Source organism: Mitosporidium daphniae, assembly GCF_000760515.2.
Source record: "Mitosporidium daphniae strain UGP3 chromosome Unknown contig-119, whole genome shotgun sequence".
Classification (NCBI taxonomy): Eukaryota; Fungi; Microsporidia; genus Mitosporidium; species Mitosporidium daphniae.
In genome coordinates this window covers 1-14,246 of record NW_013546712.1, presented here as the reverse complement: position 1 = coordinate 14,246, position 14,246 = coordinate 1, and the positions used below count along the sequence as shown (strand labels likewise).

The following is a 14,246-nucleotide window of genomic DNA, read 5'->3' as shown; positions in this document are numbered from 1 at the left end:
TTGGATTTCCGATTGACGAAAAAGACATGTGCGGTAGTTCTGAAGACCAAGTTACAGACTTTTTTTTATACTTAAAATCGCCAACATCATCAAATTGTTCCGGCGTACTCAAATTCCATTCCTCCTCAACATCTGGAATGCTTTCTTTTTGATCAATCGGAAATCCAATGTAAGCACCTTTATGTTCTTTTCGATTAAAGGGCTCAAAATTATCAAACCCCTCAGTGGATTCAATCGAGATCTTTTCTTCCTCTGGCTCAAAAGCAGGAGAGTTTATAAAATGACTTTGGCCTTGATCGTGAGCTGATGGGGAAAACGAGGCTATTTCTTTATCGAAGCTGACATCTTCAAGATCTTGTTTAATGGAAGACTGGTCACTTAAATCCCATTGATCTTCGTGTTTTCCTTTTTCTTGCTCTTGCTCTTGCTTTTGCTCTTGTTCTTGCTTTTGCTCTTGTTCTTGCTCTTTCTCTTGCTCTTCTTTCTCAATATATAATGGCGTCATAGGCTGTGGTTCGTCTAGCACACTGAAAGAGTCTAATATATCTTCATTTTCTATAAAAGATGAAGAGTCAGCCATTGATGACAAATCTTTCTGGATGATACAAGAAGGCTCTAAAAAGAGATCATCGTCATCAAAGGAAATATCTTGAAGAGGGCTCTGTGTAGGCAATGTAACCGGGCCTTGGTGTTTGTCGCGATCAGATATATGGACATTTTTCATTGTATCAAGCAGATTAAATTCGTCACCAAAACCCTCATCAAATTTATCGCCAAAATTTTGATCAATCTCATCGGCCTCTTTTGCAAGATGTTCTTTTTTCTCTGCCGCGTTAAAAGCCATTTTTCCAGTATCTCTTTTGTCAGAAATATTTTCCGAGAGAAAAGAAAAGGAATCTGGAGCTGAATGCATATCCATTATGGTCTCCGAAAAATCATTCCACGAAGCATATGTCTCTTTAATATGCGCCTTCCATAACCCAATGGCATATTGCAGCGATTCGGGATCGAGCCATGCCCTAGCAAAAAGCGCAGCTTCTGGGTATTTTTTGCTTGCTATCAGTGCATCAAAGGCTGCTTTAGGTGACAGGTTTAGGAACGAAATTAGGAACGAATAGAAATTGTTTTCAATAGGCAAATTTTCAACATCAATTTGGAGACCAAAAATTCTTTTCATAACAAAAGCATCGGAGAGATCGCCTGATTTGTCGATTGCCCTCATTGCCAAAGCAGGGTCCCATGTACTCAATGCATAGGTACTAATATTCTGCCACATGAGCTTCCCAGAGGATGTACCAGAAGACTCTTCTGCGATTTTCAAAGCTTGAGCTGGATTGCTAGTGGCAAGTGACAGCGAAAATCTTTTCATTTGGTCGGCAGTAAATTCTAGGGCATCTTCAAGATACCCCTTCGTTTCAAGGAAAGTGGACACAAATTCTTTTGAGATTTTTGGGACTTTCTCATAATAAAGCCTAGCTTCCTCAATGGCGCCTGCGCTTACAAGGCGCAGGATTTCCACAACAGATAACGAGAGAAAGTACGAGTAAATATTGCAATCCTTATCTGCAAAAAAGATTCTCTCTTGCTTTGCTAAATATCGTAAAAGAATATACGAAGAAGGCAGATGGGCAATAGTGCAAACCACGCCACCTTCACTAAATATGGCTACAAAATAAGAGAAAGACATGTGCACCTAATTTGTTGGTCACCGAAGTTACAAAAACAAATGCAGACCCAAGCCATAGTCCGGAAGATATCCTATCGTTGATAAATAAATGGAAGCAAACTGTTCTACACACTCAAACGAGACCTCAAAAGCATCTGAAATCCCATCGGCAGGTACTTCAATGCCCTGCTCAATGTAAGCACATACGATGTCTGCATTATATTTCAAAATAAAAAATCCGTCTTGAACAGTCGCAATGGCCACTTGATCCCCAGATTCTGACCAAAATACCTATCTTTAAACACTATATTTACATTGGCAACATCAACACCAAGGCGGCGTACAAGTCGAGATGAGTCCCACAAGTAAAAATCAAGAACAGATTCTCTAGCAGCATATGCCCCAACCAAGACGCCTCCAAACAAAGCAGAATATGAGCTGTTGATCGACAAAGAGGGTTCAAATTGCTTGAAAATGTTGATTCCAGATGCGCTCAGAGTGGCATAACTATAAATCAGGATGTCAATTGGTGTACAATGAAGAATCTGCACTCCATGCAAAGCTTATACACTTGCCAAAAGTCTTATTTCTCCAAGCAATAGCAGTATATATGACGTATTCTCCGTCCCCAACGGCAGAAATAAACCTATTTCAACGGTTATTTTGGGAAAAAACCTTCCACTAGGGCAGTATTCCAGCGATGTGGGATAAAGATCGCACTGGCCAAAATCCTTCCCGCTAAGAGCAACCTTTTGCCCATCTAAAGTGGAAATGTTAGAATTCCTTTTGTTCAAACCTATCTCCCCAGATGGCACACCAGTAAGGACCCCGGAGACACTTGCAATTTTGACTGAATTTCCTTTTGCCCAGATTACTTTCCCGGTGGCATCCATAGACACTGGAGGCGTATCTCTGCCAATCTAAATGCATAAAATTTGGCGCCAGACTTACCTGCAATACGGAAGATCCCAAATCAGCAGCGACTCCGATAAGACTAGTCCCTGGAATTATGGATAATCCCCAAAGCCTTTCCAGCTTTAATTTTATTGTCTGGATGAGCTTAAATGAATTTGCGCTCCAAACCATCAGAGTTTCATCCTCCGAGGCTGTTAGAAACAATGGAAGGCTGCCATGAAATATGACACCCGTGACGTTGTTAGAGTGCCCCTTCAGGGTATGAACACAGATCTTATTTTGATAATCCCACACCTTCACAAGTTGGTCATCTCCACCGGAAATCAGAAAAGGTTTATCAGAAGACTGGGAAAACTCAATTGCGCACACCCCTTTATCATGTCCATCAAGAGTATAATTTGGGAGCGAGGAAGAAAGGTTCCAAACCTACAACAAGATAATAAATGCCAGGTGTACTTTAATTGTTCGATCCAGGGAACACGAAGCAAAAATGTTGGAGTCTTTGGAATTAAAAACCACATTCATGACATAGTGGGAGTGTCCTTCAAATTTCTAATCTAAAAGCTTTTTCCTTTGCATACCTTTACGCAGCTCCAATTGGCGTCCCAATCCCACATTTTGATGGAAAGATCATCAGAGCAAGAAAGAACAATAGACTTGGTTGGATGCACAGCAAGGCCCCGAAGGTAGTCTGAATGTGCCTCTAAATCAGCAATGCATTCGTGTGTATGAAGAGCAAACACCCGAATGTGGAAATCATCCGAGCCTGCGATGATCCAATTTTTGCGTGAAATGAACTTTGCACAGCGTACAGGCATTGAAGAGCAATCAAAGGATTTTATGAGGTTCTAAGATAAATGGGTCTATCGATCGATCAATACTTGCGTTTCATAATTCCAAATGGCCAGCTTTCCAGAATATAGTGCGCAAAGCATAAGCGGCTCTGTAGGATGCAAGTCCACACACTTGACACGCTCCGATCTGCCTGTGTGTTTTTTCTGAATAAATCCATGGAATCAAACCTTAATTTCGAACTTTGATTCCTAATGGTTAACAAAATCAATCAAATATTTACCATCTGTTGGCCCTCTGCAGAGGCTGAAACCCCATAGGGGGCAGAAGAACCATACGAAAATGAGGACGAAGACGATGTTGATGCCATTCCACCACTCATCTGATGATATGAAAATTGCAAATTAAAATACATTTTATGGGTTACATTTTAATTTTATATTTGGCCTTTGGGATTTTATATTTTGCTTTCCAGGTTTATTTTCTTTTTTTATTATTATGCACCCAAATCTGAAAAGTTCATCTTCATCCTCTTCATTGCCAAAACCAGGGAAATCATCCCCATTTGCTATTAAAAAGATCCCATCGACATCCACTTCTTCTGTCCAATCGACCCTTTTAAGCCGCTCTAAAGGCGAGCCTTCAGATGAAAGGATCGTTTCTTTAAAAGCAAAAACATCCAAAACCACCTCCCCCTCTTCAGAGGTAGTTCATCGTTCCGTTTCCGGGTCGACGGTAGTGGTATCATTTGAATCACCCAAAAGTGAGGAAATATCTAATTCTAAATCAAACACCGTTGAAAGCGTTGAGCAGGTGATACAGTCTCTATCTGACACAAGCATCACTACCACCTATGTGCCCCCACATCTAAGAAATAAAGAGCCAGCGACAAAAGCATTCACAAAAACTCAACAGCCCTCTTCATACGTAAATCCTTACACTGGAGAAAGCTGTACAATATCTGAAAGTGGCAGTCGTTGGGACACTTTTGAATCTGTCTCATCTGCCGGAAGGAACCGAGATAGGGGTCTCGGTAAAAAAGCATCCACATCTTCAACTTATTTTGTTCGGTATGATACAAGGATTCGGCCTCGAGATCCCATTTTTGAGACAAAAATTTTTGGTGAGCGCCATGTTGATACCGGTATCAATTTTTCTAAATATGACGGAATCCCTGTCGATGCATCTGGGAACAACGTCCCCACTCCAATCGAATCGTTTTCCACAGAGTGTGGAATCCATTCGCAGCTTCTTGAAAACATTTCTCTCGCCGGATATTCCAAGCCGACACCCGTTCAGAAATTTGCGATTCCAATTGTCACCAACAAGAAGGACATCATGGCATGTGCGCAAACTGGCTCTGGAAAGACCGCTGCGTTCCTGCTCCCCATAATTTCAGAACTGCTTACTCATGGACCATCCACGGATCTTATTTCCATTTCTAGGTCTCGCCCATCGACGGCATTTCCTCTTGCTTTAATCCTCTCCCCAACTAGAGAACTTTCTGTGCAAATTTTTGAAGAGGCCCTCAAATTTTCGTACCGCTCTTGGGTCACTCCCTGTGTTGTTTATGGGGGCACAGACATCCGCACACAGATTCATACGCTAGCCAAGGGTGCCGATATTCTTGTGGCGACCCCTGGTCGCCTCGTTGACATGATTGAGCGGTCTCGTGTAAACCTTTCTTTTGTGCGCTACTTGGTGCTTGACGAAGCAGATCGAATGCTTGATATGGGCTTTGAGCCTGACATTCGAAAAATTGTTCTTGAATGCCAGATGCCACCAAAAGAAAGCCGCCAGACGCTCCTTTTTTCCGCGACATTCTCTAAAGAAATCCAAGCCCTTGCCAAGGCCTTCCTTTCAGATTATATTTTCTTGAAGATTGGCCGCGTGGGATCTACCTCTGAAAATATTATTCAGACCGTTGTAGATGTTGAGCAATGTGACAAAAAGTCATATCTACTCGACATCCTTACTTCAACTCAGTCCCCCAATCATCGCACGCTGATATTTGTGGAGAAGAAGCGTGACGCAGATATCTTGGAAAATGCCCTGGTCAGGGAAGGCATTCTGGCTACTTCTATTCATGGGGATCGTACACAGGAAGAGCGAGAGGCAGCTCTCCGCAAGTTTCGCTCAGCCGAACGCCCAGTATTAGTGGCCACCTCGGTGGCATCTCGCGGTCTCGATATCCCAGATGTTAGAACGGTGATCATTTATGATTTTCCTAACGACCTTGATGAATACGTCCATAAAATCGGGAGAACAGGGAGAGTCGGTAACGTTGGCACAGCGATCTCCTTTTTTTCGCATGAAAATGCCCCGCTTGCCTCTGGACTTTCCGCTTTGCTTAGAGAATCACGTCAGCGAGTACCTGAGTTTTTGGATCGCCTTTCGGCCATTGCATTCCGAACAGGAGTAAATCATCATACCAAGAGAGGTCCTGGCCGCCAGTCCCGTAGCACTTCCGGTCAACCGTATCAGCACCACACTCAAATCCGGGCTTCAACGTCCTCAGCGTCTACGCAACGACTCTCCCCGTCTTCTTGGGACTTTTCTTCGACACGAACAGGGAACACGGGCTCCCAATCACCACCACCACCACTGTCATCTTGGGACGATGACATTGGAAAGGAATCCCCGTCACCCGCTGGTGGTCTTCAATGGTTCTAATAAATCTGCATTGTCTTTAATATTATTGTGGCAGGTGTGGTAGTCACATCAACTCGGGTTTTCTATATGTGATTGCATTACGAATGCGATCTTCAATGCCGTTTAAGATGCATAATGATGATGATGATGTTGATGATCCTGATGATGATGTTGTTGCGACTGGCGTGCTATTTACGAAAATTTCGATCAGATAGCTATGTAAAAGGCACTAACATGCATGTCAGGTATTTTATTTCTGTTGAATCTACCAATGCTGTACATAGAGTGGGGAGATCGAAAACGATACTTTGACATTATTGTACATCGGGCTCCTCTTCATTAGGCTGCTCTTTCTGCGCTGCATCTTCTTCACCTTCTACACCCTCTTCAGGGGACTGTTGGTTACCATTGTCTTCTATTGCTCCATCTGAAGGGGCTTCCACAGGTACAACCCTAACTCGGATATTCTTTTTCCCTTTGACTTGCTCATTGCTCTCGGCAACTTTTTTTTCTTCATGGTGCCCTTCTGCGCCTTTTTTAACTAACAAGTTCTTGGAGGTGCTTTTTGCTTCATGCAACCCTTCTTTATGCTTCGCTTGGCCTTGTTTCATGATTTTTGAACGGCCATGGGCAGCTTCTATATTGGTCGTATGTTTTTGTGACTCTTCAACCGCCTCGCCACTATTCATTTGGAAGTTCTCTTGTTTTTCGGGTACCTCGAAAACATGCGTACGTGTCTTGGCAACAACCTTTGTATGTATTTGTTCACTAAATTGATTTCGATGATTGAGCCACCCACAAAACTCGGTGGCAACCGCAGCGATTCCCCCCATGGAATCAACAACCCATACAGAAACAAATAGAACGAATCCATAGCCCCAAATTGAGGCAATGGGATGAGAAATGGTACGACCTACCATCCAATGAGCTGCAACAAGCGAATACTCCAAACCTCGCGATAAGAGATACCACGGGAGCGACACCGTGAATTTGATTGCAATGATGATTCCGTTTAACACTGAAAAAAAACTCTCATCTGCCACATCCGAGTAGCCGCAATGGCAATTTTTTGCATCAGAGTGTTTTGTTGGTGTAACTTCTTCCAAGGGGGATGGTGCCTGTCTCTGTGCAACAGCAGCAGGAGCAGGCGCGGGGCATGGGCTTTGCTGTGGCATAAATTGTACCGGCGTTGGCTCCATTGTGCCAATATCCATTATCGCATCTAATGAATGGCCAGGATCTACATTTTTAATTCCACCGTCATTGGGGACAGCCATCCAAGCTACGCTGTAGATAGGAAGGCAAGCCAGACATGCAAAGAAAAGCGAAAAGAACCATGCAAATGCTAGCAGCCGAGAATTGCTACATTTAGGCCCCATCGCCTGCAAAGGAGAGGATAGCATATTAATGAATATTTTTTGCTTCTTCCGTTAAAGTAAGGAGATCATCTTAATTGGGGTGGTACCGTACCAATCAGCAGCAAAAGGCAGTAAAAGTCGAATTTAGGCAATTGCAACCCAAATTTTAGTTTTTGGCCCAAAATTTAGGGTTGGGAAAGACAGTTAAATTCAACACAATAACTTATGGTAGGTGAGAGAGAGTGGTAGCGTCGCTTCATCATATTTGCAATGATGCCTAAATGTCCAGGGTTATCATGATAGAAAATTTGAATATTTGTAGCAGTCTATTTATTTATAATAAAGCTGTCTGACTTGCACGCTGTCGGATCGGCATATTAATCCTGAAATTTACTAAAAGGGATACTTCGGTTTAGAAGCTTCCTTTAGCAACTTCCTATCTTTCCTCCAATTTTTAATAGTTTCGGGCATTTCCTTCATAAGCTTAAGAATGTGCTCTTTTTTTGCAGGAACCATTCGGCTTCGCTCAGACATAGTAGGTTCCTTATCAAGAAACTCGATCTTTGCCAAAGAATCTGAACATCTCAATCCTCGTAAATTGGCTTGATTTAACAAAATGGCAAATTCTTTGATTACATCGAAAGGGGCGTTATTTGCAGATGCCTTGAGAATGGCGCTAAAAGAGCCACCTTTCGGAACTAAAAGAGGAAAAAATCTCAACATAAAATGAAAAATTTAAATAATGAGCTTATCATTTATTGAGGTGGAAATGAGTATATAATTAACGATAAGATTTTTGGTATCTGGCACGGGCACCTGGACCACCAAATTTCTTTGGCTCGCAGCGGCGAGGATCAGCAACTAACAACGAACGGTCAAAAGCGACAAGCTGGTCGCGAATTTCCTTCTTAGATGCTTCATCAATAAACTTTTGATAGTATGCAACTACTCCTTTGGCAAGGGCTTGACGAATAGCATAAATTTGGGAGGTGTGACCACCACCAGATACGCGGATACGGATGTCAATGTTGGAAAATCTGGACCTTCCGAGCAAAAGAATGGGCTCAAAAACCTTCAAGCGGAGGATTTCTGGTTCAACGAGCTCAAGGGGCTTTCCATTGACCTTAATAAGTCCTTTTCCTGCAGTGCAATGGGCTACAGCAGTAGCGCTTTTTTTGCGACCAAATGTCTGTACTGATTGTTTAGTCTGAACCGACTGTTTCATCTAAAACAACAAGTTAGAAGGGTTCATAGGTAAAAAAGAGTAAAAATCCAAGCAATGATAAAATAACATATAAATTTGGAAGCAAAGAAGGCACCGAAAATGCCATGTCATGATGGATGAAAAGTAAGTTGTATAGAGGGAATAATGGATGCAAGGTAAGCTACCTTATTGGAATGAGATTGAAAATTTTAGTTTAATTTAACCTTTAAAAGTGGGTTAAATTTAAATTTTCTATTAATTCAACGTAAGCTTGATATCCGTCCTACAAAATCATCATGCACCCCACCTTTTCATCCATTTTAACTTGGTTTTTAGATGAAGCACAATAATCAGCTTCCGAATGTCCACCTTCGTAAGCATTGGCAAGTTCGAGTAAAGACATGGTTTGATCAAGCTGGCCGAAAGCATCGCCGTCGTCTTAATCGCCAAAAAAAGGCAGCTTTAGTTGCACCTCATCCATTGGATTCACTCCGTCCAGCTGTGAGATGCCCAACTATTCGTTACAACACCAAGCTCAGGGAAGGTCGTGGATTTACTTTTGAAGAAATTAAGGCTGCTGGACTTGATAAGCATCATGCTCGCCGTATTGGAATTTCTGTCGATCATCGCCGTCGAAACCGTTCAGCTGAATCCCTTGAGATGAACGTACAGCGCCTCAAGGCATATCTTTCGAAAGTTGTTATTCTCGACGCTAAAAAAAAGGAACAGCCTATGGGAGATTCTACCAAGTCCATTTGTGCTGTTCTCCCTGTCCCTAAAAACACTTTTCAGCCGGAATCTTCTCGCCAAGTAACAGCAGCAGAGGCAGCAGCTTGTGCTTATGAGACTCTCCATAATGCCCATCTTACCGCTCGCTACGTCGGAATTCGCGAGAAGCGCGCCAAAGCCAAGGAAGAAGAGGAAGCCATTAAAAAGAAGTAAAATAAATTTATTGTTCCTTTCCATTGAGTTGAAGCCCCATGACTAGCGCCTGCATGCTACTGATGCGGTGGCGGTTATTTATATGCTAATAGCAGTTACATTGGGCCTCTGTGTATGGTGGTGTGGTACAATTAAACCTATGTAACTTTTAATTTGCAATCTTCAAGATTGTTCTATGGAGTCGCAAAATCATGCAACCGCCCCTGTACCTGCACCCTCGCGTGCGGAATTGATCCAAAAGTATCACCAACAACTGTTGTCTGGGATAGAACGGATCAAGGCGCATCTTTCTTCGCCAGAAATGCCACCAGAAAAAATAGCATTTCTCACCAAAAAGCAAGCAGAGCTTGAGGGTCAACTTTTACTATTTCGGAATAAATATATCGATTCAAGTGTTCGTCCAGAAGTTAATACAGGAGAAGATCTGCTGTCAAATAAATATTTCTCCCCTGCACCTTCTCAATCAATGCAGCCACCGCCACCTTCTCAATCGACCCCCCAATCATCTTCCCAAGCAATCAATCAATTACCATTTTCTCAACAGGCCCAACCTATTCAGTTGGCACATCCTATGCAGCAGCAAGGCCATCCATTTCAGGGAACAATACCTGTACCAGCGACACAGTTTTCGCAGGGATTTTCCTTCCCAGCTTCCTCAACCTCAGCTCGACAAATCTCGCCACCCTCAAATATGATGGCAGCTCAAGTGTCCGCTGGAAACTCGCCACTTACAACTGTTTCTCCCCAAGGGTTTTCAACCCAATTTTTTCAAGCTCCAGGCCAATTCTCTTATCTCCAATCGCAATTCAATTCTTCAGCTGTGCATCCGCAAGCCACCCCATCGCCATCCATTCATGGTCATGTAAGCCAACCACCAGGATTTCATCCCCAAGCCAATCATGCTTTTGGGCTATTTCCACAGGCGGTACAGCCTCCTCAGCTTCATCACCAGGCCATGAATTCATCACCAGCAGTGATGCACCCACAGAGTGTAAATTCATCTCTTTTTTCAATGAATGCTCCATTAAGAATGCTACAACCCCCAGGCACAGCATCATATTACAATTCAGCCCCGCATTCAGCACCATCTCCTCACTATTTTTATCAGCATCTTCCTCAGCAGTTTTCCCCGATGGTTCAATATAGGACACCGCAACAGCAGCAGTTTCAATATCAGCAGCAGCAGCAACAACAGCAGCAGCAGACATATCAGCAGCAGCAACAGCAGACATATCAGCAGCAGCAGCAGCAGACATACCAACAGCAGCAACAATACCAACAACAGCAACAACACCAACAGCAGCAACATCACCAACAACACCAACAGCTTCCGTCTTATCCTGCTTCCCACTCTCCTAATTCTTCATCAATGATGATGATGACACCCTCTGTATTTTCATCTCCGCCAAATACTTCTGGAGTTCCGCCAACGTCTGCCATGATGGTAGATTACCCGATCACCGGCCGCTCTCCTGATAGTAATTTTGTTTTCCCATCTTTTCCTTCACAGCAACATTTCCTTCAAGGTGGCCACCAGCAAGCTTCTTCCCAAAACTTGCCCCCTCCATCTAAGTTTCCCTCAGATTGTATGACAAGAAAATCAATTTCCCCAAGGGCCACTAGCCCTACACCAGTAAATAACTCCCCAGCAACACCTTTGATCTCATCTCGATCCCCTATTTCAATGGTATCGGAGAGCTCTGCTTCGCCTTCAACCTCTCTTCGCCGTTCTACGCTAATTGGAAAATGCGGTAAAAGCATTTCGCAGGTAGCAGATGAGCTTTTTCATTCTGCATATGGACTCCCTACTACAAAATGGCTTTCAGCTTATGATTCAATACTTTTAGATGCCAGTGCTACGGAGGTACGTATTTTGTTCAAATTTTTAATAAAGGAACTCCAGAGAAATGTGTTCTCGTATCTCCAATTTCTGGTCTTGAATTGTGTTCTTGCAGCCAAATTCTCGGGCAGGGACAATATTTCAGTAGAAGATGCGGCAATTGCTATCTCAAGCATTGGAGCGCCTACTTCATCGCCGATTTTGGATAGCTCCCCGTCTTCAGAGACTCGAAGAAGAACAGCTCTTCCACCTTTCCCTTTGGATGTACGAACGTTTCCAATTCGCCATGTGCAAAGGAGAAGCGCTTTATTAGCACATAGACTTGTCCCATCTCTCTACTGCAACACACTGTTATTTCCGGCTGCGGCAAAGAGACCAAATACACATAACATTCAACAACGTCTGTTGAAAAAAGCTGCTATCTCGTCTCAAGAAAGCTCTTCCAATACCACGTTAGTAGAGGATCCCTCCTTGACGGACCCGAGCAATGATTAGCTCATTTTGAAGATTTCTTCTCCATCTCAATTGATGTTGTTAATGCAGATTTGTTCTCATAGCCTTATATGTAGATGAACCTTGATAACTGAACAAGGTAACTTTAATAAACCACATAACACCGCATTTAATATTAATAGGCACAACAGCTAGTCTAAATTTGGCAATAGATTATCCACTTAAGAAAGCGATCAGCCTTAGGGATATTCCGGGGTTAACTTTGGTCTTACTACAAATTGCACCTTTTTTGCGGCTTGCTGCACAGGAGCAACAACCTCTCCAACACCGGATGCGTCGATGCGGGCCTTTATCTTTGCAAATAAATTTTCTAAATCAAGCGCAGATGAAGTTCCCCGCAGAGTTAGCAGCACTTTGACCCGTATCACCTTTGCAAGGAAACAATTTAACATATGCATCTTGTGTTCAAAATCATTTCCGCCAATGGTAGAGTTCATTTCTATCGTTTTTTCCTTTTCTTCTCGAGGTTTTTGACGATGGGGTGATGGTTCTCTGCTAGATTGCAATGGATCTTTTGGCGTGACTTTGGGAAATACCTTGATAATGGGAACAGAATCTCGAATGCCCACCTGAAGCAACTCATATTTTTGCGCATCGTATTTATTCAATATTTCTGAGGAAGAAATGTCGTTTGAAATGGAGCCTTTAGCATCAATGAGATGTATTAGTGGGGCATTGAGATCTTTTAGTGACGGTCGAAAGGGCACGATCCTTTTTGTAGAGGAAAAAAATAACGTACAACCTGTTGGTAGGATTAAAATTCTTCGAGTGGGCAATATATAAACCTCGCTTGTGCAACATATAGAACGCTTGGATAATGTATATAGCAATTTCTTCATTGGCAACATAAATTTTTTCAATGAAAATAATTTAAAAGAAAATTTTTTCTTCAACCATGAGCACCAATGACCAATTTTTCTCCCCAACATTTGCAAAGTCTCTTGAGGATTATCGGAGGACACCATGCTTCCAATATGTAAAGTTCATGCTATCTAGAGCCAGTTTGTTTTCTTTTCTTTCCTAATAATAGCTAGCACGGGACATCTACGGGAGATGTATCGATATGGTCCCTATACCTCCGCTGATTCACTCCCAATGCTGATGTCAGAATGTTCCGAAAAAAAAGATTCAGCTTTACTAGAAGAAACAAAGGGAACCCTTTCTCGATATCATAGCTATTATCATGCAGATACATCTTTTGAAGAGATAAAGTTTTGTTACCTTCTTGAGTTTGCAAGTGAGGATGAAAAATTAGTAAAGTTCTTGCAATTATTTGTAGAACCGGCTCAGAAAGCGGATTGCAGAGAAGAGAGAATCCTTTATCCGTAGCTTACCTTCGGATGCATTTATTCCAGAAGATATTTGGACGCCCAGGTCAAGACCGCCTTTGGATGCATTTTCCTCCACTCTACAACAAAGTAATGTTAATGACAGTGCTACACTCGGTTCTTTAGAAATATCTGCACATACGGAGTTATCAAACGCACCTAGACGCACCATCCAAGGGAGTGCAATATCTTTTCAATGAACGTGACATACAGTAGAAATATTAAATAATTTATTACACAAACGAGCAGATAGGCATGTTTCAGTTGGGCCATTAATTACCCCCTTCTCTCTAACAGTGACTACTTTCTACGAACACGTAAACACCAAAATGATGGTTTAACTGGGGATTAGTATGAACCGCTGATTCTGCAGACGATCCACCGAGACCACCTCTTTTTCTGTTGGAGCGGACATAAAACACTCGGCGAATCCGTGAATGCACAAGTGCCATGGAGCACCTAAAATAATTAGAATCTAAAGCCAACATTATGCAGGGTTCCTCCTGCAGAATCAAGTCAAATCCTGTCGCAAGATATGCATTTGGTGGAATCAATCCAGAATCAGGGGGCTTTGACTGCTTTTCCTTTAAAATTAGCAACGCAAGTTGATTTAGAATAAGCATCGTTGGATGAAGAAGAGGCATCGAAATTTGACAGCTCTCTTGACCGATCTCTACAACGACACTTAATGAAAGTGGATTAAATAATGTGGAGCTTGGCTTCAATACTTTGGAGGTTACAAATCTCTTGTATTGACCGTCAAACGACTCCCATGATGGGAATTTTGGAATAATGATGTGCAATGTCACTGGCCAAAGCTGATTGGCTTCCAACCAATTTTCTTTTGTGCGAGGAGGAAGTTTGGGCACGCTTGCAGTAAAAAGATCCTTTTTGAAGATGGAATAGTTCCTCAAAAAGTCGAAACAACGATTTGTGTCTTCCAATGGCCATAGAAGGATACTAATGGAGCGCTCTGATTTTTTGACCCGCTTCACGTGGCCAAGCATATGGGGAAGAGGATATCTAAAATCAAGCT

The 14,246-nt window shown here is 42.5% G+C and overlaps 8 protein-coding genes across 8 annotated transcripts; 3 read left to right on the top strand and 5 right to left on the bottom strand.

Moving 5' to 3' along the window:
- On the bottom strand, positions 1–3,788 carry DI09_119p80 (uncharacterized protein; the record flags this gene model as incomplete). The annotated part of the gene is made up of 7 exons (XM_013383987.1): positions 1–1,655; positions 1,719–1,957; positions 2,011–2,173; positions 2,342–2,586; positions 2,627–3,007; positions 3,163–3,429; positions 3,657–3,788. Coding segments are annotated over 7 exons (3,082 nt in total), but the record flags the coding sequence as incomplete, so codon positions are not given.
- Positions 3,789–3,871: 83 nt separating this feature from the next.
- On the top strand, positions 3,872–6,046 carry DI09_119p70 (ATP-dependent RNA helicase DDX3X; the record flags this gene model as incomplete). Its single annotated transcript, XM_013383986.1, has 1 exon — positions 3,872–6,046. One exon carries the CDS (start codon positions 3,872–3,874, stop codon positions 6,044–6,046), a length of 2,175 nt encoding a protein of 724 aa, XP_013239440.1.
- Positions 6,047–6,339: 293 nt separating this feature from the next.
- On the bottom strand, positions 6,340–7,428 carry DI09_119p60 (uncharacterized protein; the record flags this gene model as incomplete). The annotated part of the gene is made up of 1 exon (XM_013383985.1): positions 6,340–7,428. One exon carries the CDS (start codon positions 7,426–7,428, stop codon positions 6,340–6,342), a length of 1,089 nt encoding a protein of 362 aa, XP_013239439.1.
- A 348-nt stretch (positions 7,429–7,776) lies between these two features.
- Positions 7,777–8,106, bottom strand: DI09_119p50 (uncharacterized protein; the record flags this gene model as incomplete). Its single annotated transcript, XM_013383984.1, has 1 exon — positions 7,777–8,106. The coding sequence occupies one exon, from the start codon at positions 8,104–8,106 to the stop codon at positions 7,777–7,779; it is 330 nt and encodes a 109-aa protein (XP_013239438.1).
- Positions 8,107–8,164: 58 nt separating this feature from the next.
- Positions 8,165–8,608, bottom strand: DI09_119p40 (40S ribosomal protein S16; the record flags this gene model as incomplete). Its single annotated transcript, XM_013383983.1, has 1 exon — positions 8,165–8,608. One exon carries the CDS (start codon positions 8,606–8,608, stop codon positions 8,165–8,167), a length of 444 nt encoding a protein of 147 aa, XP_013239437.1.
- A 315-nt stretch (positions 8,609–8,923) lies between these two features.
- Positions 8,924–9,529, top strand: DI09_119p30 (60S ribosomal protein L13; the record flags this gene model as incomplete). The annotated part of the gene is made up of 1 exon (XM_013383982.1): positions 8,924–9,529. The coding sequence occupies one exon, from the start codon at positions 8,924–8,926 to the stop codon at positions 9,527–9,529; it is 606 nt and encodes a 201-aa protein (XP_013239436.1).
- A 175-nt stretch (positions 9,530–9,704) lies between these two features.
- Positions 9,705–11,864, top strand: DI09_119p20 (uncharacterized protein; the record flags this gene model as incomplete). Its single annotated transcript, XM_013383981.1, has 1 exon — positions 9,705–11,864. One exon carries the CDS (start codon positions 9,705–9,707, stop codon positions 11,862–11,864), a length of 2,160 nt encoding a protein of 719 aa, XP_013239435.1.
- Positions 11,865–12,061: 197 nt separating this feature from the next.
- On the bottom strand, positions 12,062–14,246 carry DI09_119p10 (putative deaminase; the record flags this gene model as incomplete). The annotated part of the gene is made up of 4 exons (XM_013383980.1): positions 12,062–12,593; positions 12,959–12,980; positions 13,217–13,290; positions 13,526–14,246. Coding segments are annotated over 4 exons (1,349 nt in total), but the record flags the coding sequence as incomplete, so codon positions are not given.